Source organism: Mustela lutreola, chromosome 7, assembly GCF_030435805.1.
Source record: "Mustela lutreola isolate mMusLut2 chromosome 7, mMusLut2.pri, whole genome shotgun sequence".
In the NCBI taxonomy this organism is placed as follows: domain Eukaryota; kingdom Metazoa; phylum Chordata; class Mammalia; order Carnivora; family Mustelidae; genus Mustela; species Mustela lutreola.
In genome coordinates, this window is record NC_081296.1 from 147,777,133 (window position 1) to 147,805,075 (window position 27,943).

At 47.4% G+C, this 27,943-nt stretch overlaps 1 protein-coding gene across 3 annotated transcripts; it reads left to right on the forward strand.

The window, feature by feature from the left end:
- The first annotated feature begins 218 nt into the window (after window positions 1–218).
- CCNK (cyclin K) lies at window positions 219–27,943 on the forward strand. Of its 3 annotated transcripts, XM_059183080.1 has the most exons (12): window positions 251–340; window positions 1,712–1,816; window positions 10,814–11,062; window positions 11,737–11,818; window positions 13,227–13,358; window positions 18,079–18,184; window positions 18,691–18,748; window positions 19,472–19,641; window positions 19,950–20,221; window positions 20,965–20,998; window positions 23,754–23,825; window positions 26,587–27,943. In XM_059183080.1, the coding sequence occupies exons 3-12, from the start codon at window positions 10,866–10,868 to the stop codon at window positions 27,210–27,212; spliced, it is 1,749 nt and encodes a 582-aa protein (XP_059039063.1). In that variant the 5' UTR covers window positions 251–340; window positions 1,712–1,816; window positions 10,814–10,865; the 3' UTR covers window positions 27,213–27,943. The 3 variants fall into 3 exon arrangements, with proteins under 3 accessions (XP_059039062.1, XP_059039063.1, XP_059039065.1); XM_059183079.1 differs by lacking the exon at window positions 1,712–1,816 and having other exon boundaries at window positions 219–340; XM_059183082.1 differs by lacking the exons at window positions 251–340; window positions 1,712–1,816 and adding an exon at window positions 383–403.

Sequence of the window (27,943 nt, forward strand, 5' to 3'; positions counted from 1 at the left end):
GGGAATTCGGGAGCAACCGAACATGCTAACGGAACTTAGATACGGGAGGCGGGGCCTGAGCCGCCCGTTCCCCAATCAGCGCCTGGAATGGGTGCAGCCCAGCCAATTGTGGCCCCGAAGCTGGCGGGGGCGGGGGGGCCGAGACCGCACTGGCCCGCAGGCCCAATGGCTGGGGAGGAAGCCTAGCCGAACCGTTGGGGGGGGCGGGGCGGGGCTGCGCCCGGTCGCTTGTTTTTCGACGCCGACGCAGCGCGATGACGTGCTTCCCCGACATTCCATGTCCAAAATGGCCACAGTCGGCGAGGAGAGACGTCGCTAAGGGGCTTGCCTGAGGCGAGGGGTGAGTGACCGACGGACCGCGGGCGGCGCCGCTCCCCTCCGCTTCCTTGGAGGTCGGAGTAGGGTATGACCTCTTTCCTCCATCCACTGGCAGAGTTGCTTTTCTCGGATTCCGCCTCGCTCCGCTATCCCCCGTGCAAATCGAAGTTAGCGGGCGACGGCGGGGCTGCGGGACGGGCTTCGGGAGAGGGTCTGAGGCTCGGGCGCGAGGCAGGGAGGCCGGCGCGGACCCTCACGACAGAGAGCGACCCTCGGACTGAGGGGCGGCTAGGGTTTGGGGACGTTCTAGCAGGTGGGGAGGAGGGGCGGGGGTCTTTCCGCACGCGCAGGCACGCTCGGAGCCGCGCTAGCGCGGACCACCCGCGGCTTCCCACCAGTTCTTCGGCCGCGTGCGGGTCCCTGTGGTGCTGAGGCCTGGGACTTCGCGAATTATTCCGCATCCGGGGCGCTCCGACTTTGGGAGCCGGAGGACCCTGGAGCAGGGTGGGACTGGGGATAAGGCAAAGGCACTTCCGCGCTCAGATTCGTTCTCGCCGAGACGCGGCCCTTAACCGATCCTTGCCTGGGTTGGGTTTGTTATAAAGGAACTGTCCTTGAGCCAGTTGAGGCCTAAGTCCGGAGCTCGTCGAGAAGCTCTTAGACTACCACCAGCACGAAAGCGCGGTGGGTAGAGCTCCCTAAATTTGGACCGCCAGGTACACCGAGCCTTCGCTAAATCATCCGACTTCAGGCACGGCTTCTAAGAGCAGTTGCTCGAGAGTGGTGGGTGGTCTTCTGTGTTTTTAAGGGAAACTTGATGAAGCTCGTGTGTCTTGCTCTAAATCGCTCTTTAGAGGTATCTAGCCTAGTGCCTTTCAGTTGCAGACGCTCATTACAGGTCTGTGGGCATGATGTTGTTAGAACGAAAGCTCCGGGAGCACCTAGAACGCCGCGGGAGCTGTAGTAAGCTTTCTGGATCGCTGGATGACGGTGGTGGTGCCGGTATTGGTAGACATTTTGACAAGATCGTTAGTGTCCTTGGGATCTTGCATGTTAAATAATCTCGATTATAAATGTAAGAGTGATCCTGGATTATTTTACTTTCTTCACAGTGAGAACTACTGATACCTACTTTTAAGTGGGGGAGGTTGTTGTCTCATTTTGATTATATTGGGATGCATTATTCAAACATATTAGTTGATTTTTTTTAGTTGATTCTTGCATAAAATATACTTAACATTTGTTTCATTTTGAAAATGTAGTTTGCGCCAACAAGCAATAAAGAAACGTTCTAGTTGCTAATAAGGTCCTTAAATGCCACTTCTGAAATTGAATGTCCTGAAGAAAAGACTGGTCATGGTTCTGGCCTACTAAATTAACTACTTTACTTCAGGAGATTATGTTCAAAAGCATGGAGTTCACTGAGGAAGAAAAACGTTTTGTTTGCTTTCTCTAAAAACGGAGTAAGGACAACCAACCAAAAGGAATTAAGTTCAAGGTAATTTAGGAGATTAGAAAGAATATTAAGCTGGGGCGGGGGGGGGGGGGGGGGTGCACCTGGGTGGCTCAGTGGGTTAAGCCTCTGCCTTCAGCTCAGGTCATGATCTCAGGGTCCTGGGATCGAGCCCCACGTCAGGCTCTCTGCTCAGCGGGAAGCCTGCTTCCTCCTCTCTCTCTCTCTGCCTGTTTGTGATCTCTGTCAAATAAATAAATAAAATCTTTTAAAAAGATATTAAGCTGGGTTAAATCCAGTTCATATTTTTAGGGTCAGATAAATTATATTCCAGAGTATTCGCAGGTAAAATTGTAAAATTGTTATTCATAGGTTTTGAGGAATCAAAAAAACACAGTTAGTGACCAGAGTCTGGTAAATGTCTCAGTGTTTGCAGAGAACAGTTAGATGGATGGCTCTTGGGTGCTAGAACTTGTTAAAATTTGGGGGATTATTTTGGGGAGAGCAAAAAGAGTTTGTGAATACTTAGGAGAGGAGAGCTGATTCCCTCAAACTGGCAGAGTTTTAACTAAAAAAAAGCCAGGTGACATACATCTAATTACTTTTCTTAGAAGTTTACTGTACCCTGGTGGTGAATGAGGGATTGTTAGACACGGATCCATTCAATTTTCTTTAGGATCTTGAACGTAATCTCTCTTTCTTTCCTAGTAGGCACAAGAGATAAATGTGCTCTGGGTAAGGCCTTTTTGGATAGATTTATATCCTTTCCAATTACTGAACCCAAAATGTTGATTAATGGTTTGATGTCAGCCTTAAGAGAGGTCTTCAGAGATGACCTACAGGGCTCTGGTCTTATGCTTTCTTATTACCAACTTAAAATATATGAGGCATGCTTCTATAATCGATGCACTCAAAACTTGTAGCTATAAAGAATCCTTAAAAGTTGAAACAATAAACCAAAACTAATAAGATGTGCATTTGCCAAGTTGAATTTACAGAAACTCAATTACATGAATTTGAGATAAGGAAGACTTGCCTTGAAAAAAAGGATTCTAGGATGTAATGTTCCATATGTGGAAGGGAAGTGTAGACTTTCCCCAGATTGAAGGATCTAATGACAAATTGTGGCTCTGCCATTTAAGACCTTTGTGAATTAGGCAAGTTGCTTCTTGTCTCTTCAGTTCTGTTTTCTCCGCGATAAATTATGAGAATAAGAAAATAGAGCTTGCAGGCATGCTGTGTCTCAATGGGCACACAGTGGACATGGTGCTGAATATTAGTAACTTCCTTCCCCCATTTGCTATGAAGATCATATAAAAAGTGCTGTTTTCCATTTTGGTTGCTAACGTTTAGGGGTTATCTTGAAACACTAAAAACCATGTTGAGAAAATGGAGATGTTTGTTTACCCTGGAGAAGAGAAGGGAATGAAAAAATTCTCTTCACATATTCAAAAGGCAATCAGATAAGGGAAAGGCATTTTCAAGGCTTAGAGAGCAAGGTAGGAGCTTCAGAGCATTGTTGAAAGGTAGAAAGATCAATACAAGATAAATACAAGAATTAAGGTGCAGTGCTATAGGCTGCCTGCTAAACAATTAACATCCCATTAATAAAAGTGGCCAGATGAAGGTTAGTGACCAAATTTTACTGTTATTTTACAAGAGTAGTGCTCTACCCCTGAGCTATGGAGCCTTCCCGTATTACTGTTACTTTAGAGAGAATTTCCGTACTAAGTAAGAAGATTGATTAGTGACTTACACTGTTGTTTCCAAATTGTAAGTGTCCATAATTTTAAATTTAAAAATGCATTTATTCTTTCATCTTGTAAAATGATACATCCAAAGCACATTCCTGAAAAGTGTTGCCAAAATGCTTTGACACGCTACTTGTTTATTGAGAGATTTTTACTTTGTGGAGCTCATAAACTTCTCTGTCATTTTCATGGTAATCATGAACTGCTAATGAGAAAACCTATAACTTTAGGGTCTCATGAAAAAATAAAGAGTAACCTGGAACAGTGCTATAGAACTGATGTAAGAACTTTTTCAGGGGATGAATGATTCAGAGGGCTGTTTTTATTCTGTTTGTGTACATTTATTTTCACTTCCTCTCAGGTATTGGTTGGTTTGGCCCCAGAGTCTAAAGGCACCTACACGGGATCATTAGCATGGGGTTTGGCCACTGACAGCAGGCACAACAGGCTTGAAATCTGTTTGTGGTTTATCTGCTGGGACTGGGATTATCTTCCATTCATGTTTCATCCGCACTGGGTCCCAGCCCTCATCCTCACTCTGCCTCTGTCGTCTCAGTGGGTGACTTGGCACTCTACTTCCCAGTGGAGTTTTATGATTTATTTCCTCCCCCTTAACTGAGTTTTTTCCAGTATCTTCCTCAAACTTTTCCTTCCCTCTGTTTCAGAGCTTCCTTCCTAAGGTTAACTTTTTTTTAACTATGCTTTCCATGACTCCTTAGCGAGTGAAGCCCTCAGTGGCTGATTCAGCCTCTATCTAGTGGCTCTTTCCCTTCTTGATTCAGACTCTTCCTTCTACTTTATGCTGAATAAACAAGAATAACCTGTTTCATAGCCTATTCATTCCTTGCCCTTGGAGTCTTCCTTCTCCCCCATTGCACTTCTGTAAAGATTCTATTTGTGCATGTGTATATTTCTGCTATAATTATTGAGATGGTTCACATACCATACAAATCACCTGTTTGAAGTAGTGTGTAAGTCAGTGGTCTTTAGTACAGAGTTGTGCGGCCATTACTTTCACTGTCTCTAAACTAATCACCAAAGTAACCTTTCCTTAATTCTTGGTTCTTTAACATTTTTTTAAGCAATCGTCACTGTTGACTACCACATCTGGCTTATGGCCAGTATCCCTTGGTTTCTCTTGCAGTTGAAGTCGCAGATTTCCCACCTCTTTGACCATTCCTTCCCTTTCTTTCCTTTACTGATTCTTCTGCTTTCTCCGGTTCTGTTCCAGACCCATCTGTGTTCACTCTCCAGCCCTCCACCTGTCATCATGACTTTAGTTGTCAACTCTATATAGATGAATCCCAAATAGATGTGTTCTTTCAGATTTCAACAGTCCCATTTATCTGTCTGATGGGTGTTTCCACACAAATGTCTTATGGGTTCTTCAAACCTAATATTTTTGGAAACAGACTTCTCCCTGCCCCAGGTCCCCCCATCAAAACCATCAAAGCTAACTCTTTCTCTTCCCGTTTGTGTGTGTGTGTGTGTGTGTGTTTAGTATTACCTTTTCCGTCAGGCAAACAAACTTGAAATCATCTCTTGCCACTTTTTTTGCCCCACAGCCGGTTGTGGCGCTTCCTCTTTTCTTCAACACCATCTTGTGAGGACAAAGCCTTCATCATTTCTCCTACAGCTGCTCGAGTCTCCTAACTGGTTTTCTTCCTGCAAATCTCCAAACAGCCTCTGCTTCATCCATCTCTCCCCTTACCATACCTTATTATTTTTCATGGCACTTGCTACTCCCTGACAAGTAATAACATAGTTGTTTTCTCTCTGTTTCTACCACACAGCATAAACTTGTGGTAGGGCAGAGACCTTGCCTCTTATTTCCTGCTGTGTCTTTGAGGCCTGGCTTGTAGTAAACACTCAGTAAATAGTTGAATGAGTAACTACATGCAGAACTGTTGGGTTAATGTATCCTAACATAGTATTCCCTACTTGTGTACTATGAATAAGTTACAGATAGTTTGAGATGTTGATTCCCTCAAGCCACTTGGCCACTTGCTTTCTGCTCCACAAGAATGTGCATGAATGTTTGTTACTGTTAATAATGAAAAACTGGAAATACCTTAAGTCTTCATTCACAGTAGAATGGATAGGTAAATTGTGTTTTATTCATAGAATGAATACTGTACAACAGAGTTTCTCAACTTCAACACTTGATATTTTGGATCATTTCATTCTTTTTGGAGGGTTGTTTCTTGCCTTGGAGAATGTTTGGCAACATTCCTGGCCTCTACCCACTGGATGCCTGCGGCAACTCCCTAGTTATGACAACCAAAACTGTCTCCAGATATTGACAAATGTCCTTGGGGAACAAATTGCCCTTGAAAATCAGAATGAATGAATGGTGTGCTTTATGCAACGAGGGTAAACATAATGTTGATCGAAAGGAAACAGTTGAGACAGAGTGATACCCTGCCATTCCACAGTCTTTCAGAAACCTGCAAGACTAGTTGCTGGGAATAGACATCAAGATAGTGGTTATCTTTGGGGGACCCGGGATTAGAAGAGAAGTAAAGAGAATGCCCGGGATGTTGGCAGTATTCTGCTTCTCAGCAGGATGGTGTTACACAACTGTGTTCACTTTGTGAACATTAGTAAACCATACACTTAAAATTTTCTTTCTGTAAAATGTAATGCAGTTACACATTGTTTGAATTTATAAATTCATAAGCAAGCATTCTTTGGCTGCTGAGAGAGTCTGATCCAGAGGGGATAAGGAGGACCTGGTCTGGTAAGCCGTCTGACCTGAGTCTCTCCCACTTTTTATGAAGGGAAAGAAGAGTACAGGGACTCCTTGTTTACCTGTGGTCTAGACCAGAAACCTGGTCACGCTTTACTACCTTTACTGTGCAGGCCTGCGTTGTCGCTGAACTTTTTGTGAGTAAATTGCAGACATGATACTTTACCCCTAAATACTTCATCCGGCCTGAGAACAGTCATTTTTGTATATAATCACAATATCATTATTACACCTGAGAAAGTTAACAGTCCCTAATAGCCTCTAATATACAGTCCATATTAAAATTTCCCTACTTGTTCAAAATTCCTTTTATAGCTTTCTTTTTTCTTTAAAAAATAAGGATCCAATCAAGATTCACATATTAGTTTGAACATTACGCTTCTGTAGTCTTTCCAGATCTAGGACAGTTCCTCCCATCTTCTTGCTTTTTCATGACTCTTTTGAAGCGACCAGGTCAGTCATGTGGTCGTGTCCCATTTCTGGATGTGACTAATAGTTTCCTTGTGCCATTTAACTTGTTCTTCTACTCCCAGCATTTACGGTAAACTAGAAGTTAGGTTTAACCAAGGTAGCTTGTTTGGATATAGCTGGAGCTTTCTGGAGGTAAGAATCCACAGGTGGTTGATATTTGCCAAGCTTGATTGTTTTTGTTGAGGTAAAGGTACTTTTTTCCACAATAACTAATACCAGTGCTAGCAAAGAAGACTCTTGGATCTTTTACAATCAATCCTTGCAGTTTTTCTTTTTAATATTCACATTCCCTGAGTTTGTCCAGTGAGAGCTGATGGCTGACTCCTGTGTCTTTCCGTAAGCTTCCATTATTCTGAACACATCTCAGGCAGACCCCTACCCCGAACCAGAAAGGAGAGCGGAGACGTGGTTCCTTTTAGAGGGTAACAAGATGTGGGCCCTGATGTGTTTCTGACTATGGGAGTGTCATTGCTTCTAGATACTTCCAGTGGACAGGGCTAAGATATAGATACAGATATCGATATCTGTGTGTGTGTGTGTGTGTGTGTATTTTAGCCATGATTTATTGTGATATTTTCAATTAATATTTGACCTTACAGATTATCCCTTAACCTTTGATCTTGTGCATATATGTTTCCTTTGAGCTGAAAATCTTGATTCCTAACAACATTAACATTTATATATCTTTGCTTTATCCTACAATAGACACACACACACACACACACACACATACTTACAGGAAAGTTTAGGATTTCTTTGCAGTTCTTTAGTCCTTAGAATATATCTCACTTAGAATGGAACAAGATCAGGAATTACTTACGATGATTTTCTGGTGGTTTTGTTTCCAATTTGTTATACACTGGGTTTATTTTGAGTTTTAGGGTTTGCTTTTTTCTTTTTAGTTAAGTTCAAGAATATGTTCAGTATTTACATGATTTGAAAACAAAGTTGCAGAAGGACTCCTAACCCAGCCTGTAAGAGCTGCTTCCAGGGGCTGTAGCTGGAATTGTTTGGGCAGCAAAATAAATAATGACCATACTGGATTATAACTCAAAGAATGAAACAGATAGTATTGAGTCCATACTAATATAAGTAAATGATTGAATAAATAAATGAGGGAGAAGGAACAGATCTTTCTTTAAAAAGAAACCAAATAATGTTGAAGTACGAAAGGAAATAGAAAGGCAGGCATCATTAGAGCACCGTGGTAATTGTTGCAGGCAAGATCCTCCAAGGGATGCTAAAATTAATAGGCAAAACTTTAAGAAAAACAGGTAATTTGCTTAGTATTTTGCATTGCAAAATGTTTTCTCTAAAATGCTTACTAATTACTGTGGTAATGATAGTCTGTGTCCTCACATTCTTTGATACCCCTCCTTCCAGGAGATGTAGCCTAATTCCCTGCCCTCTAGGCCGGGCTAGATCTTGTGATTCATTTGTAAGGAATCGAAAATGGCAATAAGGAGAAAGCAGTGGCTTACAGTGAGAAACTGGGCACAACCCCAACTTCATATCAGCAGGGGGATGTGAGGTGAGGTGACGGGCACTTCAGATCTGTGCCAGTCTTCCTCGGAACTCCAGGCTGTTCCTGGGAAACGTCAGACAGACCTAAACCAGAGACAGTTCAGTCACCCTAGGTTCTCTTCAGAACTGGTGAGCTCATGAAAAACCAGGAAAGACTGAGAAACTCTTACCAGAAGATGCTAATACAGCTCCTAAATGCTGTGTGGCATCCTGGATTAGATCCCGGAATGGAAAAGGGATTTTTGGAAAAACTCAAAGTTTGCATCAAGGCTGTAGTTGATAATGTACCAAAATTAATGTCGTAGTTGTGGTAAATGTACTATGGCTGCTTAAGATACTAACATTGGAGGGAACAGAGTGAAGGGTATACAAGAATTCTTTCCTGTCTTTACAGCTCTTCTGTAAATCTATAATTATTTTCAAATAAAAGATACCTTAAAAAGTCAAAACTGTCTAAAAATGTACACCCAGAGAAGTACCCTTCCATTCTGTTCTTCTCTGTTCCCTAGAGTAATCTTTTATTTGTAATGAGTTAAAAAAAAAAAATAGAGATATTTATTCTAATTTCTTCTCTTTTCTTACATGTATACTAATGGACTCTCTACACTGTCTTGTGTCTGGCTGCTCCTGGAAATGTTTCCTTACCAGTACTTAAAGAAAGATCCTTTTCAGTCTCTTAATACCTGCCTGGTACACCATTAGTGTTGATGTTAACTGTATTTTATTCAGCCAGTGCCGTATTGAGGGACATTTGAGTTGTTTACAGTTTTTGCTATTATAAATGATATTTTTGTGAAGAATCTTGTGCATATGTTGTTTCATACTTGTAATGGTATTTCCAGAGTGGATTCTTCGAAGTGGGATTACTAAGTAAAAGAGCAAACGCTTATGCAAGTTTGTTAAGTAGTGCCAAATTCCCCTCTGTGAGAGTTGGTGCATTTTGTGTTCCCACCAGCGCTATATGAGATCACCTGCTTCTCCCTGGCCTTGCCAACAGAGTAGTCACGCTTTTAGATTTTCTGCCAGCTACGAGTTGAGAAGTGTATCCCAGTATGACATCTGACTGTGAACTCTTCATATGTACTGATCAACTCTCTGTGCCCTTTGCATATTTACCTAGGCTAACTGACCGCCCTCAACCCCCAGTCATTGCCCAGTTCTGTCACACACACAAGTACATGTTAGTTGAAGAAGATTGCACTTCTCCTTAAACTTAATTTCTTCCTTTTGGAGGAACAATCAGATTTTTAGGGTTCCCAAGTACAAGGAAGAGGAGGGATGTACTCAACCTGCTGAAATGAGGCAGAAATGAGGGAGCACACAGAAGAGGTTAGGCTTCCAGATTAACTGATGCCTCTGGCCCAGACCCAAGGTAGGGAACAGATACATTCTTGCTGAGCAGACCAACCTGGATCTAATGGCCTCTAAAATCCTTCCACTGGCCTATTTCAAGATTGCTATTCTCTGATCACATTTACAGTTTACATATTCCAGTGGCCTGTTGATGAAAGTCCTTATTTTTTCTTTTCTTTTCTCAATGGGTCCCTTTTTTTTTTTTTTTTTTAAGATTTACCCATTTGCATGCACGAGAGCGCACACGCATGCATGCACACAAGCTGGATGAGGGACAGAAAGAGAAAGAGAATCTCAAGCAGACTCTCTGCTGAGCATGGAGCCAGACACAGAGCTCGATCTCATGACCCAAGATCACTACCTGAGATAAAAGCAAGAGTCGGACGCTTAATCCACTGAGCCACCCAGGCACCCCAGCTGACACTTTTAGAGAAAAAGAGGATGAGAAAGCTAGAACATACTAAAGGAACTCCTCCTTCCCTTGTGGGCCACCTCTTTCCTCCCGCTCCCTCAGGATCCCTGCACCCATACCTGAGTTGTGCTGCTCAGTTCACTGATTCATGCAGATCTGAAATCATCCAATCTGGTGGCTTTCTTTTTCTTTTTCTTTTTTAAAGATTTTATTTATTTGACAGAGAGAGACACAGCGAGAGAGAGAACACAAGCAGGGGGAAAAGCAGGCTTCCCGCCAAGCAGGGAGCCTGATGTGGGGCTCCATCCCAGGACCTGAGACCATGAGCACCCAGGCGCCCCTCGGGTGGCTTTTCTAAGTGAAATGAAGTAAACCAAAAAAGCAGAATTTTGATTGAGTGGTAAATGGAAGAGATGGATAATTTTAAAGCCTAAGTCTTTTTAGTGGGGTAAGACAGGCCCAGGTTTTACTGAAGAACAGAACTAGACCAGTGTTGAGGGGATTGGAGCTACTGAAGAAAGGCAGAAAGGTACATGAGACAGAAATGCTTTTCCTTATAAGCTACCATGAAATTTGGAATTTATTATGGTGTGGGTCACTTAGGTGTTAAGTTGGCTTTGGAGGTGAACCTGGGCTTCTCTATCAGTCACTCAGTAGTGTTGCCTCTCTGGGAAATTTTGTTCCAAAATTAAGTATAATCTGTGACTGCAGACTGTTTATAATAATCAGGATTGTTTAATATGAAAAGTTCCTTTCCTGCTTTGCTGTTGCTTCTCTTTTAGGGTTCTAACATTTTCAGAAAATCTTTTGGAAAGAACAAGTCTACTTCAATAAATGAAGGAGAATAAAGAAAATTCAAGCCCTTCAGTAACCTCAGCAAACCTGGACCACACAAAACCATGTTGGTACTGGGATAAGAAAGACTTGGCTCACACACCCTCACAGCTGGAAGGACTCGATCCGGCCACTGAGGCCCGCTACCGCCGAGAGGGTGCTCGGTTCATCTTCGATGTGGGCACACGCTTGGGACTGTATCCTGAGTCTCCCTGGAATGTGTTATAGACAGGCTCCCCACCGCACCACCACCAAGAATTAAATTAGATATTATAGACAAAGTATATAGTACTGTCTCTGTACTGAAACAGTTCTTAAATTTTTATTTATTTATTAAGATTTTATTTATTTGATGGAGACAGCCAGCCAGAGAGGGAACACAAGCAGGGGGAGTGGGAGAGGGTAAAGCAGGCCTCCTGCAGAGCTGGGAGCCCAGTGTGGGGCTCTGTCCCAGGACCCTGGGATCATGTCCTGAGCCAAAGGCAGACACTTAACGACTGAGCCACCCAGGTGTCCTTAAATATTTTTATTTAAATGTTACTTCTCATTTACTTGGCTCTTCAGGGGTTTTCTGTTTGCCATTCATCATTTAAATGTGTAGAGTTAGCCGTTGAGTGAATGGCCACCGGGCCCAGTGACTATAGTAGAAATGGTACCTAAAGGAAGGTGAAGCCCGGCCTTGTTGTAAGTATAAACTTCAGCTTGACGATTGCTGTGTCTGACACCCTAAGATCCCCCTCGGCCCACTTGGCCACAGGTAGTATGTACTTTAACACTGAGTTTGTTTTTATTATTTGTCTTTATTTTTCTACTTTTAACTAAAAACATAACCAATAAAAATTCTTGGTAAAGTACTTAACCAGAACAACAGTCACTATGATACTCTGGCAACTGGAATAATTTATTTTCATCGCTTCTATATGTTTCATTCCTTCAAGCAATTCCCAAGATATGTAAGTGTTTGAGTTTTATTATAATTTTCTATCACATGTTATTATTTTCACAGTTTAGTGGACTGGTTATAGTAGTCTCTTTTTATTCTGTTTTCCCAGAAGGTATTTATTTTTATATAATACGTGCTATCTATAAGCAATCAAGTTGGGAGTTTTTTGTTTTTTTCCAATTAACTATATTTAAATCTTTTTTTATTTAGGCCACTGTGGACCATAATCATATTGTACTTTGTGTGGGATTTACTTCCTTCTTACCTTTCACAAGATAAATTTGGGCTTATAATTAACACACACACACACACACCCCAAAGAAGGCTAAGATGGAAGAGAAGTTCTTTATGCTGTATCACTCATTCTTCAGTTACTCCTTAAAAACGTCGTATGTCTCGTACTCTTTGGAGAGTCAGACAGGGAACCTGTAGCCAGCACGCATAGTATGACATGTACAGAACACACGGTCAGTAGTGAAGCCACAGGAGAGGGAAGGAAGGAAGGTTGGCGCGTTCAAAGGAGAGGTTAATTACATTTGAGAGGGATTAGGGGGAAACGCCAGTGAGAAGTTGCCGGCAGTTAGGTAAGCCTTGACTGCAAGTAGGGCGTAGATGTGCCGAAATGGGGCAGAGCAGTTAGTCCAACAGCAGCTGGCGTGAGCCTCGACAGCAGGATGCTGTTCAGTGTCGGCCCAGCCAGGGGTCCGCCTGGCAGGAGGGGAACGGTGGCGAGGGAAGATGGAGCCGCCCGTAGTGAGCCTTGGAAGCTGGACCAGGGAAATCCGACCTTAGTAGGTAGACTGGGAAGGTATCGAAGGATTTCAGGAGGAAGACAACAGAAGTCTTACCGGGAAATTGGTCTGTTGGAGATCCTTCCTCTTACAGTTTTACCGAGTTTTGTGTACGTCTGCCATACTAGTTTGTGAAGTTCTAGAGGAAGGAGCCTGTAGCAGAATCAGCTTGCTGCCCCGCGCAGCGTCTGACGCCCACTGCGCTCAGGGTCCCGTGGACAGGGGCGTGCCGAGGAGGCTGGCGCAGGCGGAGAACAGCCAGAAGCCGCGCAGCGAGAGGCCGGCGGTGTAGGGACGGCGTGGGGGTCCGGGCAGCTGCAGCAGGGGGAGCAAGCGTGGGCAGTGCTGTCCAGATGGGTCCCACAGGACACGCATTCGTTGTGCTCTTTCTCTGCAGCCAAGCTCACTATTCAGGGAGCCATTATCTTTAAGACTGTGATATAAAATGACAGTTTGTTCCTGTGAGTCTTCTCCTTCCTGGCATCTACTTTGTTTACATGTTGTTTTCTTTAAAAAATTAGATTTAAAATAATTTATGAAGTCAAATGGGGAAGGCCAAAAATTCTTGCTTCTATTTCTCTGTGAGTTTTGTTAACAATATCTCAAGAGATTCTGTCTCCGTTTTAGGTGACGGGAGCCTGTTGTCTCTTTCTGGCTGGGAAAGTAGAAGAAACGCCAAAAAAATGTAAAGATATCATCAAAACAGCTCGTAGTTTATTAAATGATGTGCAGTTTGGCCAGTTTGGAGATGACCCAAAGGTAAGAATCTTAACTTCTTGCCTTCAAATCTTGATTTCTCGTAGCGGCATTGTGGTAAAGTTCCTTGTGTGGCCCCTGGATCTGCCAGTCCCCTGAGCCCTGGGGCCCTATGCAGAGGGTGCTCATGCTTGCTTCGTTAAGAGGGAGGAAGATAATGGGCCTACATTTAAAGCACTTGCTAATGCACCGTGCTGGGTACTTTGGGGGGGCCAGAGCACATTGGATATGCACAAAAGTCCCCTCATGACCACTGGCTCTCCTAGATCCAGAAGTGGTTTGGTTTCTTCAGTTCAGCAATGATGGCAGGGGCCCAGTCTCCAGCCAGCCTCTGGGCAGGCAGAAAGTACACATGATAGATGGACATGCACTTGGGTCTGCCTATGCTGTGTGTCTTTTTGCTTTCTAAGAATATTGGCAAATATTAACATTTGCTGCTATTTTCAGACACCGAGACACCGCTGTTGGACATACCATCCATCCTGTCCCTTCCCCACAGTCCCTGACAGCGTCAGGAGATGGCACTGAGATAGCTGTACACATACTGTCATTAGGTGTAAGCAGGCCAGTGTCAGAGCCCAGGGGCAGCTTTCCTCCATCCTTGACTCTTGCCAGGGTCCCCCCATTGTAACCCTTCGGCTCCTGTGCGTCATGTTTCACAACAGTGATTGCAGCTGGTGGTAGGGTAGATGTTAATCAGATAATCATGCCGAGAACTGCCCGCTTGTCGACTGTAAGATCTGAGAGAGCGAAGACCATGTCTGTTTTGCCTGGCGCCTGGCACAGAGGCTGGGCAGGGTGGGCACTCAGCAGCTGCTTGTTGAACGATGAGAAACTCAAAGGCGCAGGTAGGGCAGACCTGACGAGGGCAGGGAGGTCCGGCGCCGTCCACTCCTGCTTTTCCTACCGCGCTGCTGTTGCCCGCCACAGTAGGCAGTGCTGATAGGTGTGTGTATTAAAACATGTTCATTCTCCTTGCTTCAAGGAGGTTACAGAGGCTCAGAATGCTTTTGCATATATTGTGGCTGCGATGAGTACTAACAACTCTATAAGTATTGTCCATATGCCTAACTCTGTTCCTTGTACCGATTTATAAATCTGTTCGCCTGTTTATGAAAATGTGAGTCTGTTAGGAATTCTTGCTAACAATGATCAAAATGCAGTTTAATAGAAGTAATGTAACCATCGGTTACCTGTGGGTGTCTGATTCTGACGCCATAGCAGACCGCTGTGGGAACACGTTACGGGCACGTGCAGCACACTGGTGTGTGTTGTCCTCGGTGCCTTTGGAGAAGTCCCCTCTGACTTCAGCCTTTACCCACCCACTCTACTTTCAGACCCAGAAACTAGGACCTGGTCATACAGAGTGAGGTAGAGGGTCTGCAGCTCCAGGGCCCCAGAGGTTGGGAAGAGGGGGATGGCCGTGCTATTCAGACCTTTACAGCAGGACCTAGCCTGTCCCAAGTGGACAAAGGGGCTTTGAAACCTGCCCCTCTTTCCTATCATGCACAGTCTCCCCAGAAACGATCTGGAGTACAAGGCCACACGAAAGTACCCTGGACCTGGGAGCAGTGAAGCCGCCGTGGAGGATGTTTCCTTTGCCTGAGAGGAGAGTGAGCAGGCCTGTTAACTTGGGGGAGGCAGTGCGAGCAGTTAGGAAAAAGAAGATCGGGGCTCGTGTGGGTCATTTTTGCCTTAATTAGCTTTGCTTCAACTGTGTGGTTCCCCCCCATCATATTAATTTCTCGTGTGTTCAGCAAATACTTATTCCAGCCACTGTGTGAGGCCCTAGACCTAAAGAGGTGGCAAAATAGACGTGGCCTTTGCCATTCTTGAGCATTTTGTAGTGGAGTTGAGATAGATTTTAATGAAATAATCCTATAACTATCTGATTATGAGCTGTGGTGAATGCTATAAAAAGATTATTTAATAGTGTAGCGAGGGCGTTCAACCTGGGAACCTGGACAGGTCCCCCCAGACAAGTGTTGTGGGGCTGAGGGCAGATTCCCTGAGGAAGGATGCTGCACACAGACCTATCATTACCCCATTACTTGAATATTGGAAACATAAAGGGAGGCCAGGCCTCGGGCTATCCTGTAATACTGTATGGGCCACAGCCTCCAAACCTGTAGGTGCACTTGGTGAAAGGCTGTTCCTAATTTAGAAGTCATGGTGAGACTTCTGGGAAACAGGTGGTGACAAAACCACGCAAAAACACGCCAAGGTTAGCAGGATGTTTTATATTGTGGGGAAATTTGTGAGGTGGTAGAAAGCTTTCTTGAGAGAATGCTTGCAGTGCTAGGGTAGAAGAACCTTTGTCCTGCCATGCTGCTTGGAATAGTTAATCTGAGAGAACCGTCTGTGTTCTGTCAAGTGAGGCCAACCTCAGTGTGAAAGCCATTCCCGGATCCTCTTCTCTTTCTGAAGTTAATGGACTTGTGCATCTGTTGGTGATGGGATTTCAGGCCTCTACCAAGCCCTGTCTTCCCAGGTGTAAACAAGTCATTGTCAGCGCAGACCGCATTGACTGGGATGCCCCTTGTCTTTCAGTGCCGGGTGTGGCCAGGCTGCACAGAGGCTGGGCTCAGGAGGTACCTAATTGTGGGTGTTAACTAGTTCCCAAGCACAGTGAAAGGGGAGATTCCATTTACAACAGCAACAGTAAAATAAAATGTCCGGAATGAAGCCTTGTAAGAAACTGTGGAAACCATGGGAGCTGAGGGAAGGAACTTAAAAGCACTGAAGGAATGAAAAAATTCCAATAAATAAATATTTGATAAGAAGATTCAAAGTTAAAAATCTCCATTTTCCCTAAATTGTCCTAGGACTTGATGAGTTCCCAGTCAGAACACTGATAGCTTCCTTTTCTTCTGGACTGACACTAAGTGAAACAATACCAAAATGAAGTGTGGGGGACCGCCACGAGTCATTACTGCCAAGATGACCAACAAAAGAAGGAAAGTGTTGTTCCAAAAAAGCACCGTGGCCACGTGCAGCCTGTTCACCACACCAACTGCACCCATTGTGTGCCCAGGGACAGTGCCATCAAGAAATTCATTATTGGAAGGGCGCCTGGTTGGCTCAGTCAGCTAGGCGTCCAACTCTTGATTTCAGCTCAGGTCATGATCTCCGGGTTGCGGGATCAAGCCCTGCATCAGCTCCTCACTGAGCATGGAGCCTGCTTAAGACTCCGTCTTTCCCTCTGCCCCTCCCTGCACTTATGCACAAACACTCTCTTTCCCTCTCTAAAAATAAAAAAAATGAAGTTCATTATTGGAACCAAAGTAGTGGCCGCCACTGTCAGGGACATTTCCAAAATGATTGATTTCAGTGCCTTTGTCCCACCCGTGCTGTATAGGAAGCTCCTTTTCTATGTGAGACAGGCATCGTTCTCGTGACTCCTGGAAAGACCAAGTGCCTCCACCCCGTGTAGACCCTCAGGTGCTGCCCCCCAACCTCCACCAAAGCCCATGTGAGAGCCAAGATATTATTAAGACTGAAGAAAAACTGTCCTCTGGAAACAGGAAAAGGAAAATTATACTTAAAAAGTAGGTAGGGGGGTGACATGCGAAACAAGGAGTAATGATTACACCCTCCCTTCCAAACATGACATTCCTTTGATCCTCAGACAGAAGGAGACAAACATACGAGTAGTCAGAAAAGGTTTTGTGTATATGGACAGGTTAAGAATGTAGTTTGCTAGAAGAGAAAGTGACGACATACTCTGTAAAAACTCACGTGCTATGTATGTATGTATCAGATACTGAGTCTGAGTTTGCGTGAATCTGCTTCATCGTCATTGCTTGTTTGCTTTTAAGTTTTCAGAAGAAATCCCTGAAGGATTGTGGTTTTTGATGGAAGTCTGGAAAGAAACTAAAGTTAAATTGTCTATAAAGTGAAGGTCTGTTTTGTAAAGAGGCGCTCGTATATGCAGAACAATGACATTTCCAGGGTGCCTGGCAAGCTCAGTTGGGGGAGCCTATGACTCTTGGTTTGAGCCCCATGCTGGGTGTAGAGATGACTTTAAAAAATAAAATCTTTTGGGGGCGCCTGGGTGGCTCAGTGGGTTAAAGCCTCTGCCTTCGGCTCAGGTCATGATCCCAGGGTCCTGGGATCGAGCCCTGCATCGGGCTCTCTGCTCAGCGGGGAGCCCGCTTCCTCCTTTCTCTGCCTGCCTCTCTGCCTACTTGTGATCTCTGTCTGTCAAATAAATAAATAAATAATCTTTTAAAAGTGATTAATTAATTAATTAATTAATTGGAATCTTTTGGGGCACCTGGGTGGCTCAGTGGGTTAAAGCCTCTGCTTTTGGCTCAGGTCGTGATCCCAGGGTCCTGGGATCGAGTCCCGCATCGGGCTCTGTGCTCAGCGGGGAGCCTGCTTCCTCCTTTCTCTGCCTGCCTCTCTGCCTACTTGTGATCTCTGTCTGTCAAATAAATAAAATCTTTTTTTAAAAAAATCTTTTAAAGATTATATATAATATTCCTAAGAATGTTTCCAGTGTTTTTAAAAAACCAGCTTCGATTGTTTCATCTTCCTCCTTTTAGTTCTTTTCAGAATTTCTCTTTGTCTCTGAGCAAGGTGAAAGCCTGGGAGGGCCGAGGAGAGAAGGGATGAAAAAGAGATGCTCATCCGGAGCTAGAAGAGAGGAAGTGGGAAAGCCGAATGCAGCTTCAGACCTGAGATGGAAATCCTATCCCAACAGTTGTTATTTTATTTTTAGGAAGAAGTGATGGTCCTGGAGAGAATCCTACTCCAGACCATAAAGTTTGACCTACAGGTGGAACACCCGTACCAGTTCCTCCTCAAATATGCAAAACAACTCAAAGGTAAGGGGGAGAAGTTACTTAAAGAACTTTTCACTGTGAAATCAAGTCTTTATGATTTGATGGCGTTCAGATCATGCTTCTCAAAAGAGTTCGAAAGCAGAAGAGCTGGGTTTGTGAGTGTGCGTGTGCGCGCCTGGGACATCAGGCTCCCAGACAGCCCGGTATTACTGTAACTGTTAGTACCGCTTCCTGTCAGCTACAGACAGATTCTGCGATTCAGTTGCCAAGTGATAGGAGGCAGGAAAATGAGTCAGAGTTTTTTAAATAGCCTAATAAAATCTGCCTTGGAGCAGGCTTCCCATAAACGGTGGTTCAGCGCAGGTCGTGTGGGAAGAGAGTAGACAGAACTCAGACCCACCCGTGTGCCCTCTGTTCCCAGGCAGCAGCCCTTTGCTGTGTGTTGGGGCGGTGCGGAGCGCAGCGTGGGTTTGAACTAAATGCTGCTTTTTATGCACTTTCTCACTGTTGCTATCACTACTAATTTGCCTTTTTCTTCCTGTTTCTAGGTGATAAAAACAAAATTCAAAAGTTGGTTCAAATGGCATGGACATTTGTAAATGACAGGTACGTGTGTTCAAGTGTCGATCTAACTGTAGTTCTTAAAATAGGCAGGGACTGTATGGCTGATTGGATCCAGGCTCCCTAGTTTGTGTCAAGGACTCTGACTCACCCAGCCTGAAGGGCCAGCTAATGGCAGAGATGGGGCCAGCGTCCGGGAATTTGGCTTCCCAGCAGAGGGATGCATGGCCATGTCTGGATAGAAGAAGCAAAAATGTCATCCCCAGTTTAAAACATAGTCCAGAACACCAGAGAATTGTGACAGCTAAATACTTAGAACCCGTTTGGTTCTGCACAAATAGAATGCCTTGTAAATGGTTTTAGAGCCTTGCTGTTCTTAGAGCCAGGGGTCCAATGAGGTGGTGTGTGTGGACAGAAGGCCTCTGCGTGGAGCTGCTGTCATCTGAAATCACAGTTCAGTGACGAGGATTTCAAGTTTAACGGACATAAGCTTGTTCATTTGTATTTTGTGGTACAGCAATTTTTTAACGTACTAGCATTCTGATTCTTCAAAGAACGTATTAGTAACTGGTGAGTGGTGAGTGGGCCAGTAACTTATTTTGGTACCTTTAGAAGACTTAAAACTTGCTGCTTTTATTTCTAATTCTTTATGTGGTCATTTAGAGAGGAGTGAGCAAACCGACATTACGTGTGGCATCTGCTCTCCATTCATTGGATAACATAGCTGTTTGCTCCAAGTCACATCACCTCTTTTTCTTGTTGAACTAGTCTCTGCACGACCTTGTCACTGCAGTGGGAACCAGAGATTATAGCAGTGGCAGTGATGTATCTCGCAGGACGTTTGTGCAAATTCGAAATACAAGAATGGACCTCCAAACCCATGTATAGGAGATGGTGGGAGCAGTTTGTACAGGATGTCCCTGTGGACGTTCTGGAAGGTACTGGCATGCTGGGCTTTCCTAAGGGGCTTCCACGTTTGGGGGATCCTTCTCTGTCAGCCTCAAGTCCCAGGAAGGGAATTCCCCACATAGGTAAATGTAAGCCATTCTTCAGAAGCACCTTTATTAGTTCAGTTCTCTCCTAACGCCTGCTCTGCCCACACTGTGCACAGCAGAGTTTGGGAGAATTGCAGAGGTGATCCCCTCTCATTGGTCCCTGTAGGGGAATCCTAGCTGAAAGGGAAATGGGCTGATTTTTCCCTAGGCAGATGAATTTGTGACAAATGTAATTGTTGTCCACCATTCAGACATCTGCCACCAAATCCTGGATCTGTACTCACAAGGAAAACAACAGATGCCTCATCACACACCCCACCAGCTGCAGCAGCCCCCACCTCTCCAGTCTACACCACAAGTGCCACAAGTGCCACCGCCCCAGCCTCCTCAAGGCTCTGACCCGCCCCCACCACAGCAGAAGGATGCACAGCCGCCTGCCCCACAGCCCCCGCCGCAACAGGCCCCACAGCCCAAGAAGCCGTCCCCACAGCCCAGTCCTCCCCGCCCAGCGAAGCGAGCCGTGGTGAGTGGGCCAGGCGGCCCCGGGAGCGGCCGGCTCTCCGGGGTGGGGGAGTGGCCAACCCCACAACCGAGCACAGCCCCTCTTCTGATCTTCTGAGGACTCATACAGGACACTGAGCCAGGGGCACCCCGACCTCTCCTTCTGGCTGCGCATCCACAAGGAGCCTGAGAACTGCGGTCAGAGGGGGGGGGGGGGGCACAGGCAGCCGAGGAGAGCTCCATCCCCCTCCAGCCATCACTGCCTGCGTGTTTGTGTGCGCGCACGCGTGTGTGCATGTGTGTCCCACTAACCGGCAGGGTATCACATCTGTGTGCTACCTGCTAACATCAGTCTCTCCAGTCTCTCTGGCTTTTCTGTTTGGTGCTCTGAGTGATATGGAGAGTTTGTGGAAGTTTCTTCCCCCAGCAACAGCCCAGCCAGTAGGAGAGACCATGAGGGACAAACACATGTCAGCAAACCACTGATCGAATTTAGGCCAGCACATTAGAGGCCCTGAAACTCAGTGTTGTTCGGAAGCCACTGTTGGAAATCCTCGGGGGTCCCATCAGACCCGGGAAAGGGAAGGAGGGAGGAAGCAGAGGGTGGTTTCTCAGGTGTCTCTGCCCTGCAGCCCTAAGCCGGAGCTGGTTCTGGTGTGGAGCTGGAGCAGCTGTTGCTGTGAGTCTGTTCGGTCCTGGGTCATCTGTTCGTCCTCCCTGCACCCCCAGTCTTGGTTAACACGTGTGTATTATCTCTTGTAACAGGTTGTTTCTCCCAAAGAAGAGAACAAAGCAGCAGGTAACTTCCCATTCTAAGGGGGCTTTTTTAGTTTCTATGTCCATTTATCAAAACTTCAAATTCTTAGTTAACATTTCTGCAAGATTTAGATTGCCCTTAAAATTTATCATTATGGTCCATCCAAAACTTCACCCTGCCTGCCAGAAAAAGTGCCCTGTGTGTTCAGATTGTATTCGGACCAAAGTTATCAAAAAACAGGAGCAGCGATAAAAGTGTACTTCGCAGCCTGTGTACACATGAGGTCACGAGCGAGGGAGCGGGGATGCAGCAGCATTCCTTGCTGGAGGTTTGGTTCAGCCCACCGCAGTAGACCGATGGGGGCCTGGGGTCCCCATCTTGAACACCAAGTGGCAGAGTGGGGGGTGGACAGGATGGCAGTGACAGGCAATGCTGGTGCCCAGAGAACCACCCTGTGCGCCAGCCCTGCTGCTTATGTGGGCCAGACCTCTTTTAAATACAGCTTAGGTTTAGGTTTGGGGTTTTTTTGTAGAGCCCAAAGTTGGTTAATTTGTTTCTACATCGGAAACAAATGGAAAGGGCAAGTAAAATCTAGAAGATCACAGAACAGAAATTTAGAAGCATTTGTCCATGTGTCTTGGGCCCTGATGTGCTGAACTCTTGGAAGGCAGGACAGTGTTTACTCATTTCTGTTTCTCTTTTGCTTAGTTCCAGGGTGGGAGTTCAGTGAATGATTTATTGAACTGTTGTGAGATCTCCAAGTTACAATAAAGCTACATTTCTCTCAGGGTCTTTGGGGAAGTGCTGAGTTCAGTACAGGTGAATTTTTCTTCTGCTCCATCTGGGCAGAAAGTAAGTGTGAGACCCAAGATCGGGCTGTGCTGCTTGCCATGTGGATATAAACTGAGCTGAGCTGGTGTGCGGTATAAGGCAGAAACAAGCCAGTGGCGACCTTGGAGGAAGACGGGCCTTTGAGCACCTGGGGCTGAGCTGGGGGGTTGAGCCTGTAGGTGGAAGGATGCACGTGGGCACAGGAGCGGGACAGGTGGGCAGGAGGTCTTACTCTATGAAGAGGTAAAAGCGAGGAGCTCTGCTGGGACTTAAAGTGTGACTGGAACCAGACTGGAGCCAGAGTCCATGTGGGGGAGTGTGGATGTTTGCATAGGCAGCGGGAGCCACTGAAGATGTTTGAGCAGGAGAATGGCAAAGTCTGAGTTCATTTTAGAAAATTTGCTGGTGGCAGTTATAGGACAGATGGTTGGGAATGCGGAGGCGCTCGCAGGTCTCTGAGTGAGACGTGGTGAGGGCAGTCAGGGTAACGGCCTGGGGCCCGCAAACGGAGGGTGTGGACACAGCCTGCAGGTAGGACCTTGAGCAGGCTGTCTGCCCTGTGTGACTAGCTGCAGGTGGCTTTCAGGCCCTGGAAGTGTAGCCATCCCAAATCATGGTGTGCCCTTTGTTTGAGCAGGCTGTCTGCCCTGTGTGACTAGCTGCAGGTGGCTTTCAGGCCCTGGAAGTGTAGCCATCCCAAATCATGGTGTGCCCTTTGTGCAAAATACACACCAAATTTCTAAGCGTTACTAAGAAAAGAAGTGTAAAAACTCTTACTGATGAATATTTATGTTGATTACACACTGCAGTGATCAAATTTTTATACATTAGGTTAAATATTAAATTAATTCACATCTTTTTAAGGTGACTCCCAGAAAATTTAAAATCACAAGTGTGGCTCTTCTCTTTGGGGGCAGCACTGATCTAGACAGCTTCAGCTTGGCTGGAGGGCAGGGTCGCAGGTAGGCATCTGATGTGACACTGACGGCAGTCACAGCAGAGGTGGGGAAGGCGTCATGTGAGCTGCTGGGTGGAGCTCAGAAGTCAGGTCCACGGCTCTAGGAGAGAGAGCAGCTTGAGGCATAGATTTACAGTTTATCCACCTAGAGGAGAGGGGACTTGATCCCCCAGAAAGCGAATACAGACATATCCCCGAACTTTGAATATTTGGCCTGTTTGGAACAGGAAGCAGGACAGGCTCAGCGACGCTAGAGCAGAATCCCCTCAGAACAGTGTAGAAGCCAGAATAATGTGAGCTTCTGGAAGAAAGCATCAAAACATACAAGCTAGCACAAAGACGAGAGTTCTTTTTCCATGAGGTGTACCTTCCCTACTCCCTACCCTCATAAACACCAGCTACTGGGCTTGGTATAGCCTGGCTTAGTGTTGTCGCTGTGGGTGCTGGTGGCCTGCAGCCTCTGGGTCTCTCCTGGCGTCCTTAATGTCCTGCTTCTGACATGTGCCAACGGGAGCATGTGTCTGTGAGGAAGAAAATAGACTTAAAGTGTGCACAATGAAGAATACAAAGGTGGTGGCTTCTCTCGTGAGCCCTCGGGGCTGGGTGATAGGACTGTGCTCTAATCCTGTAGTACCGGTAGACAGACGGACAGACATACTCCCCATAACTGAGATGGTGCTCTGCTTCTCTCCTTGTTGGAAGGCCTTGTCCAGGACCGTCCGCAAGGGAGTTGGGTAGATGTGGAAAGAGCTGTGAGAAGCCAGCGGCCTGATTATTTGGGCTGGAGGATGTGTGTTAGACTTGTTTGGTTCTGGTGAAAGGATTCGCAGCTCACGGTTAGGCTGAGGCCTCCCTCACTTTCCTGAAGCCTTGGTTACATTGGTTCTGTTTCCCCAAAGAAACTTCTGAATGGCACATTTCCCTTTTTCTTCTTCCTTTTTGTCTTCTATGCCACGTTTATTCACATGAAGAAGTACGTTGTTTGTCAATATTCTTTTCCTTTTTTAGAACCACCGCCACCTAAAATCCCCAAGATGGAGACCGCTCACCCTCCGTTGCCTCCGGCCCACCCTCCTCCAGGTGAGTGGCTGCTCAAAGCAGTGTGGGAGGCCGGCCTTCCCTTCTGCTCTTCCAGAGGGCTGACTTGGGGAGGCCTGGGACAAGTCCACAGAAGGGAGACTTGGTAAGCCAAAATTTTAAAAGAAGATAGTGACCAAGTATCTTTCAAAAAATGGTGTGTGTGTGTCTTTCACAAACCAGATCTTTTGAGGATGTTATAAATTCCAGGTATATCTGGATATTCTCTGGCCTGTCATGTGTAGAAGGGCTAAGCTACGCAGGATAAATGTAGAATCAGCTTCAGGAAGACAAAGCCCTGGCAACTTAGGAACATTGACCCGGCAGGATCGCTGTGGGTCTTAGACCCCAGTCTCCCTCGCTCTGCTTCCTGGGGGCGGGGTGCCGTCCGGGGGCATTTGGAGGAAGGAGCAATTGCTCGGAGTCGAGCGGAGAATAAAGCGTGAGGAGTTCCCACCGGGACTCAGGGAACCAGGAAGCTTCCTTGGTGCCACGTAAGCCTGGAGGAGAAGCCCTGTGAGGGATGTAGCATTCTCTTCCTGGGACAGCGCTCTGGAGGATGGAGCAGGCCGTGAGGTGGGCAGGAGTCGTGTGTGTTCTGAGCATTGCTGGGCCAGCCTGCCTCACCCAGGGGCTCGCCCTGGGGCTCTTAGCGCCACGTGCCTGTGGCAGAGGTACCACGCATTCTCTTTCTTTCTGCTTATGGTCAGTCCTAGCACTTGAGAAGATTGGGGAAAGTAGGGGCATCATTTGCTACTTTGGGACAAATCCTATAGTCCTCAGTCTAGGATGAAGCCTGCTTAAAAAGACACCTACAGTGGGTCATTTCTGTACTTCCGTGGCGTCTCCGCCACAAGCAGGCACGGACCCGCATCGCCTGTGCCAGGGGTGTGACTGAGAAGGGGTGTGGGGTCCTGGGAAGCCCAAGGTAGGGAGAGCTGCACACTGTGGGGCGGGGGTGGCCTGAGCATGGTGTCGGGAGCCCCGCAGAATGCACAAAGCTGGCAGAAGGGGTGAAGGCACTGGTGGCAGGTGGTGGGAGCCTGCTCGGCAGCCGGAAGGGCCGCGGTGGAGTCTGGCAGCTGCAGGTGCTGAAGGCGGAGGTGGAAGCGGAGGGGTCGGTGCGCCAGGCCGCAGGGGCTCATTCCCGCAAGGTCCCATCACTGCTTCATAGGGGCCTGTGGCCGAGGGGAGGCAGATGGAAAAGAAGACTCAGGAGGAGCAGGGGTCTGTGGTTCGGGGAGCCGCAGGTCCTGATGAGGCGCAGGAGGCGCATCCTCCCCAGGGATGTCTCAGAGGGCGGCAGGTGGCGGCAGGCATCAGAGCGAGGAGAAGAGCACGCAGGTGCTTGCCCAGACCACTGTTCCGGGTTCGGTTACAGAGGACAGGCGAGTGAACAGGTGACTTGTGGTGGCGGCACGGTGTGACAGGAAGTGACATCTCAAAGATGGACAAGCGTGTTCATGGACCCAGGCGCCCTAGACTGACACAGGAGGAATTCAAGGTGGTGGACCCTTTGTCCACAGGCCTCCAGTTCACACTCTGTTCCTTCATCAGCTTCGGAACTAAGAGGCCACTGGCCCTGCCCTGGAGCCCAGACACAGTTCTCCATAGGCTTACCCGACCTTCCGACTTGGCTGGGCGTGCTGGTTCGTTCAGACCGGGCCCCAGGGCCGTGGCTGGTGCTGAGAGATGCGCTAGCCAGCCGGAACCGCTGCCCTCACGCACGGGGCGAGAGCAGGGAGGGTCCCGCAGACACCGCAGCGCCGCCCTGGGCACGTGACACATCTGTGTCTGTGCAGCCAGGGCTGCTCTGAGCTCCAGGGAGCACATGAGGCCAAGTGCTAGGAGACCCAAAACCCTCTTCATGGCCCTCACTTTCTTGTGTTCTCTGCACCCTGAGATCTTGGCTCCTGTGATTTGTCTTTGACTCTGGGCTGCCGTAGGAATTACCCAAAGAACACACTTCCGCAGTGATTGGCCTCCCCTGGTGGGATGTCTCCAGTGTCCTTGTCCAGGTGTCTGGTCGTGAATGCAGAGGGGAATCGCAGGGGGAATGTGTGCAGGGAGGCTGCGGACGGAGGGAGCCGGGGCTGCGCTGGGAAGCCCCATGGGAGGGCAGCCCCCCAGAGCTCGGCAGTGCTCCCTGACAGTACGCACTGGGGGCTGATGTCCCTTCTCTTAGTGAACTCGAACCAGAATTCCTCCTTTGGTGGCTTCATCGGGAATGTCAGAGACTTGCTCATTGTGTTTTTTAAATGTCGCCTCATTCACTTGACCAGCTCACAGGCTCTGCGCTTGCTGCCGGTGCTGCAGACAGGGAGGTGACGCGGCCCCGGCCTCGTGGTCTCTAGAGGCAGAGACAGGCAGGCACAGGGCCCCACTCCCATCTGTACTAGCAGGGGGGCTCCATGCACTGCAGGCACTGCCTTGGCCCGAGTGGTGAGGACCAAGGGAGGGAGACCCGGCCATGCTGCGTGGAGGGGGTCCTTTGCAATGGCATCAGGCACCGGCCACAGAGGGGACAGCTGCTCGCTGTTCTCTGTGCAGTTGGCCATGGGGGAAGAGCAGCAGCCCTGCCAGTGCTATAATGGGGGCAAGAAAGTGGGGGAGGGTCGGGGAGAGCACGAGAACTGCTGTGTGGAGCTCCTGGCTTCCGGGGCGGCTTTCCCCCCACCCTGAGGTCATCAGTGGACACGTCCCTTGCACAAGCAGACCCAGGAGCCAGCCCAGGGCCAGGCAGTAACTTGTCTCTTCTCTGCAGACCGGAAGCCTCCCCTCTCAGCTCCCTTAGGTGAGGCAGAGCCCCCGGGCCCCGTGGATGCCAGTGACCTTCCCAAAGTCCAGATTCCTCCTCCGGCCCACCCAGCCCCCGTGCACCAGCCACCACCGCTGCCACACCGGCCGCCACCGCCGCCACCCTCCAGCTACATGACCGGGATGTCTACCACCAGCTCCTACATGTCCGGAGAGGGTTACCAGAGCCTGCAGTCCATGATGAAGACCGAGGGCCCCTCCTACGGCGCCCTGCCCCCAGCCTACGGCCCGCCAGCTCACCTGCCCTACCACCCCCATGTCTACCCCCCCAACCCACCCCCGCCACCAGTGCCCCCTCCCCCAGCCTCCTTCCCTCCACCTGCCATTCCTCCCCCAACTCCTGGCTATCCCCCGCCTCCCCCCACCTACAACCCCAACTTCCCACCCCCGCCCCCACGCCTGCCCCCCACCCACGCAGTCCCCCCTCACCCTCCTCCAGGCCTGGGCCTGCCACCTGCTAGCTACCCACCTCCAGCTGTCCCCCCAGGAGGACAGCCACCTGTGCCCCCACCCATCCCCCCACCTGGCATGCCTCCCGTTGGGGGGCTGGGGCGGGCAGCCTGGATGAGATAACGTGATGCCTTTTTTTTTCCCTTTGTTTTTTTAACAAATGTTTTTCTAACCAACTTGAAGAGTAGTTTAAGTGGGTAAGCAGCAGGGTACCTTATCTATTGCTAGAGAGCTGCAGTATGGGAAGAAACGGACCGGAGCTGACATGGAATTGGGCTGGTCCTCCACATCTGGAGAATGGGGCCAGCGGCTTTCAGCGTAGCCTGGGCAGCGCCAGTCTCGATCCCACCGCACATTTGGTCTCAGCTGGTGGAGTCCTGCACTGGGTTCTTTGTACTCATGGAAACGTTAACCAGCCATATTGGCTCAAGAAATAGCTTCAGTAAGGAGTGAATTTCCTTCTAGAAATCAGTGCCTATTTTTCCTGGAAAATCCATTTTAAATAGTCCAGTCCCATCTGAAGTCACGCTGTTGTCATCACTTTCATTCTGTGACATTTTTTCCCAACACCCAGTAGGTCAGACGAACCACAGTTTTGATTTAGAGATATTTACGTCCTTTGTATTAATCTTATTTTGAAGGGGTTGCCTTGTTGGATGGCTTTGTTCTTTTTCTTCCAGAGAGAAAGGGAGAAATGTACTTGGAAAGTAATGTATGTTTACATCAATTTGCAAATTCCTGTACATAGAGATATATTTTTTAAGTGTGAATGTAACAACATACTGTGAATTCCATCTTGGTTACAGACGCGGCTCCTTTGGTCAGTTATCCAAATAAACCTGTTGTGAAACGAC

Bases quoted from the DNA above. Each gene is read 5' to 3' on its own strand.
- CCNK (XM_059183079.1), top strand. From the start codon at position 10,866: ATGAAGGAGAATAAAGAAAATTCAAGCCCTTCAGTAACCTCAGCAAAC. The intron at 11,819-13,226 runs GTAAGTGTTTGA...TCTCCGTTTTAG, and splicing joins TCAAGCAATTCCCAAGATAT to GTGACGGGAGCCTGTTGTCT. The intron at 20,999-23,753 runs GTAACTTCCCAT...TTCCTTTTTTAG, and splicing joins AGAAGAGAACAAAGCAGCAG to AACCACCGCCACCTAAAATC.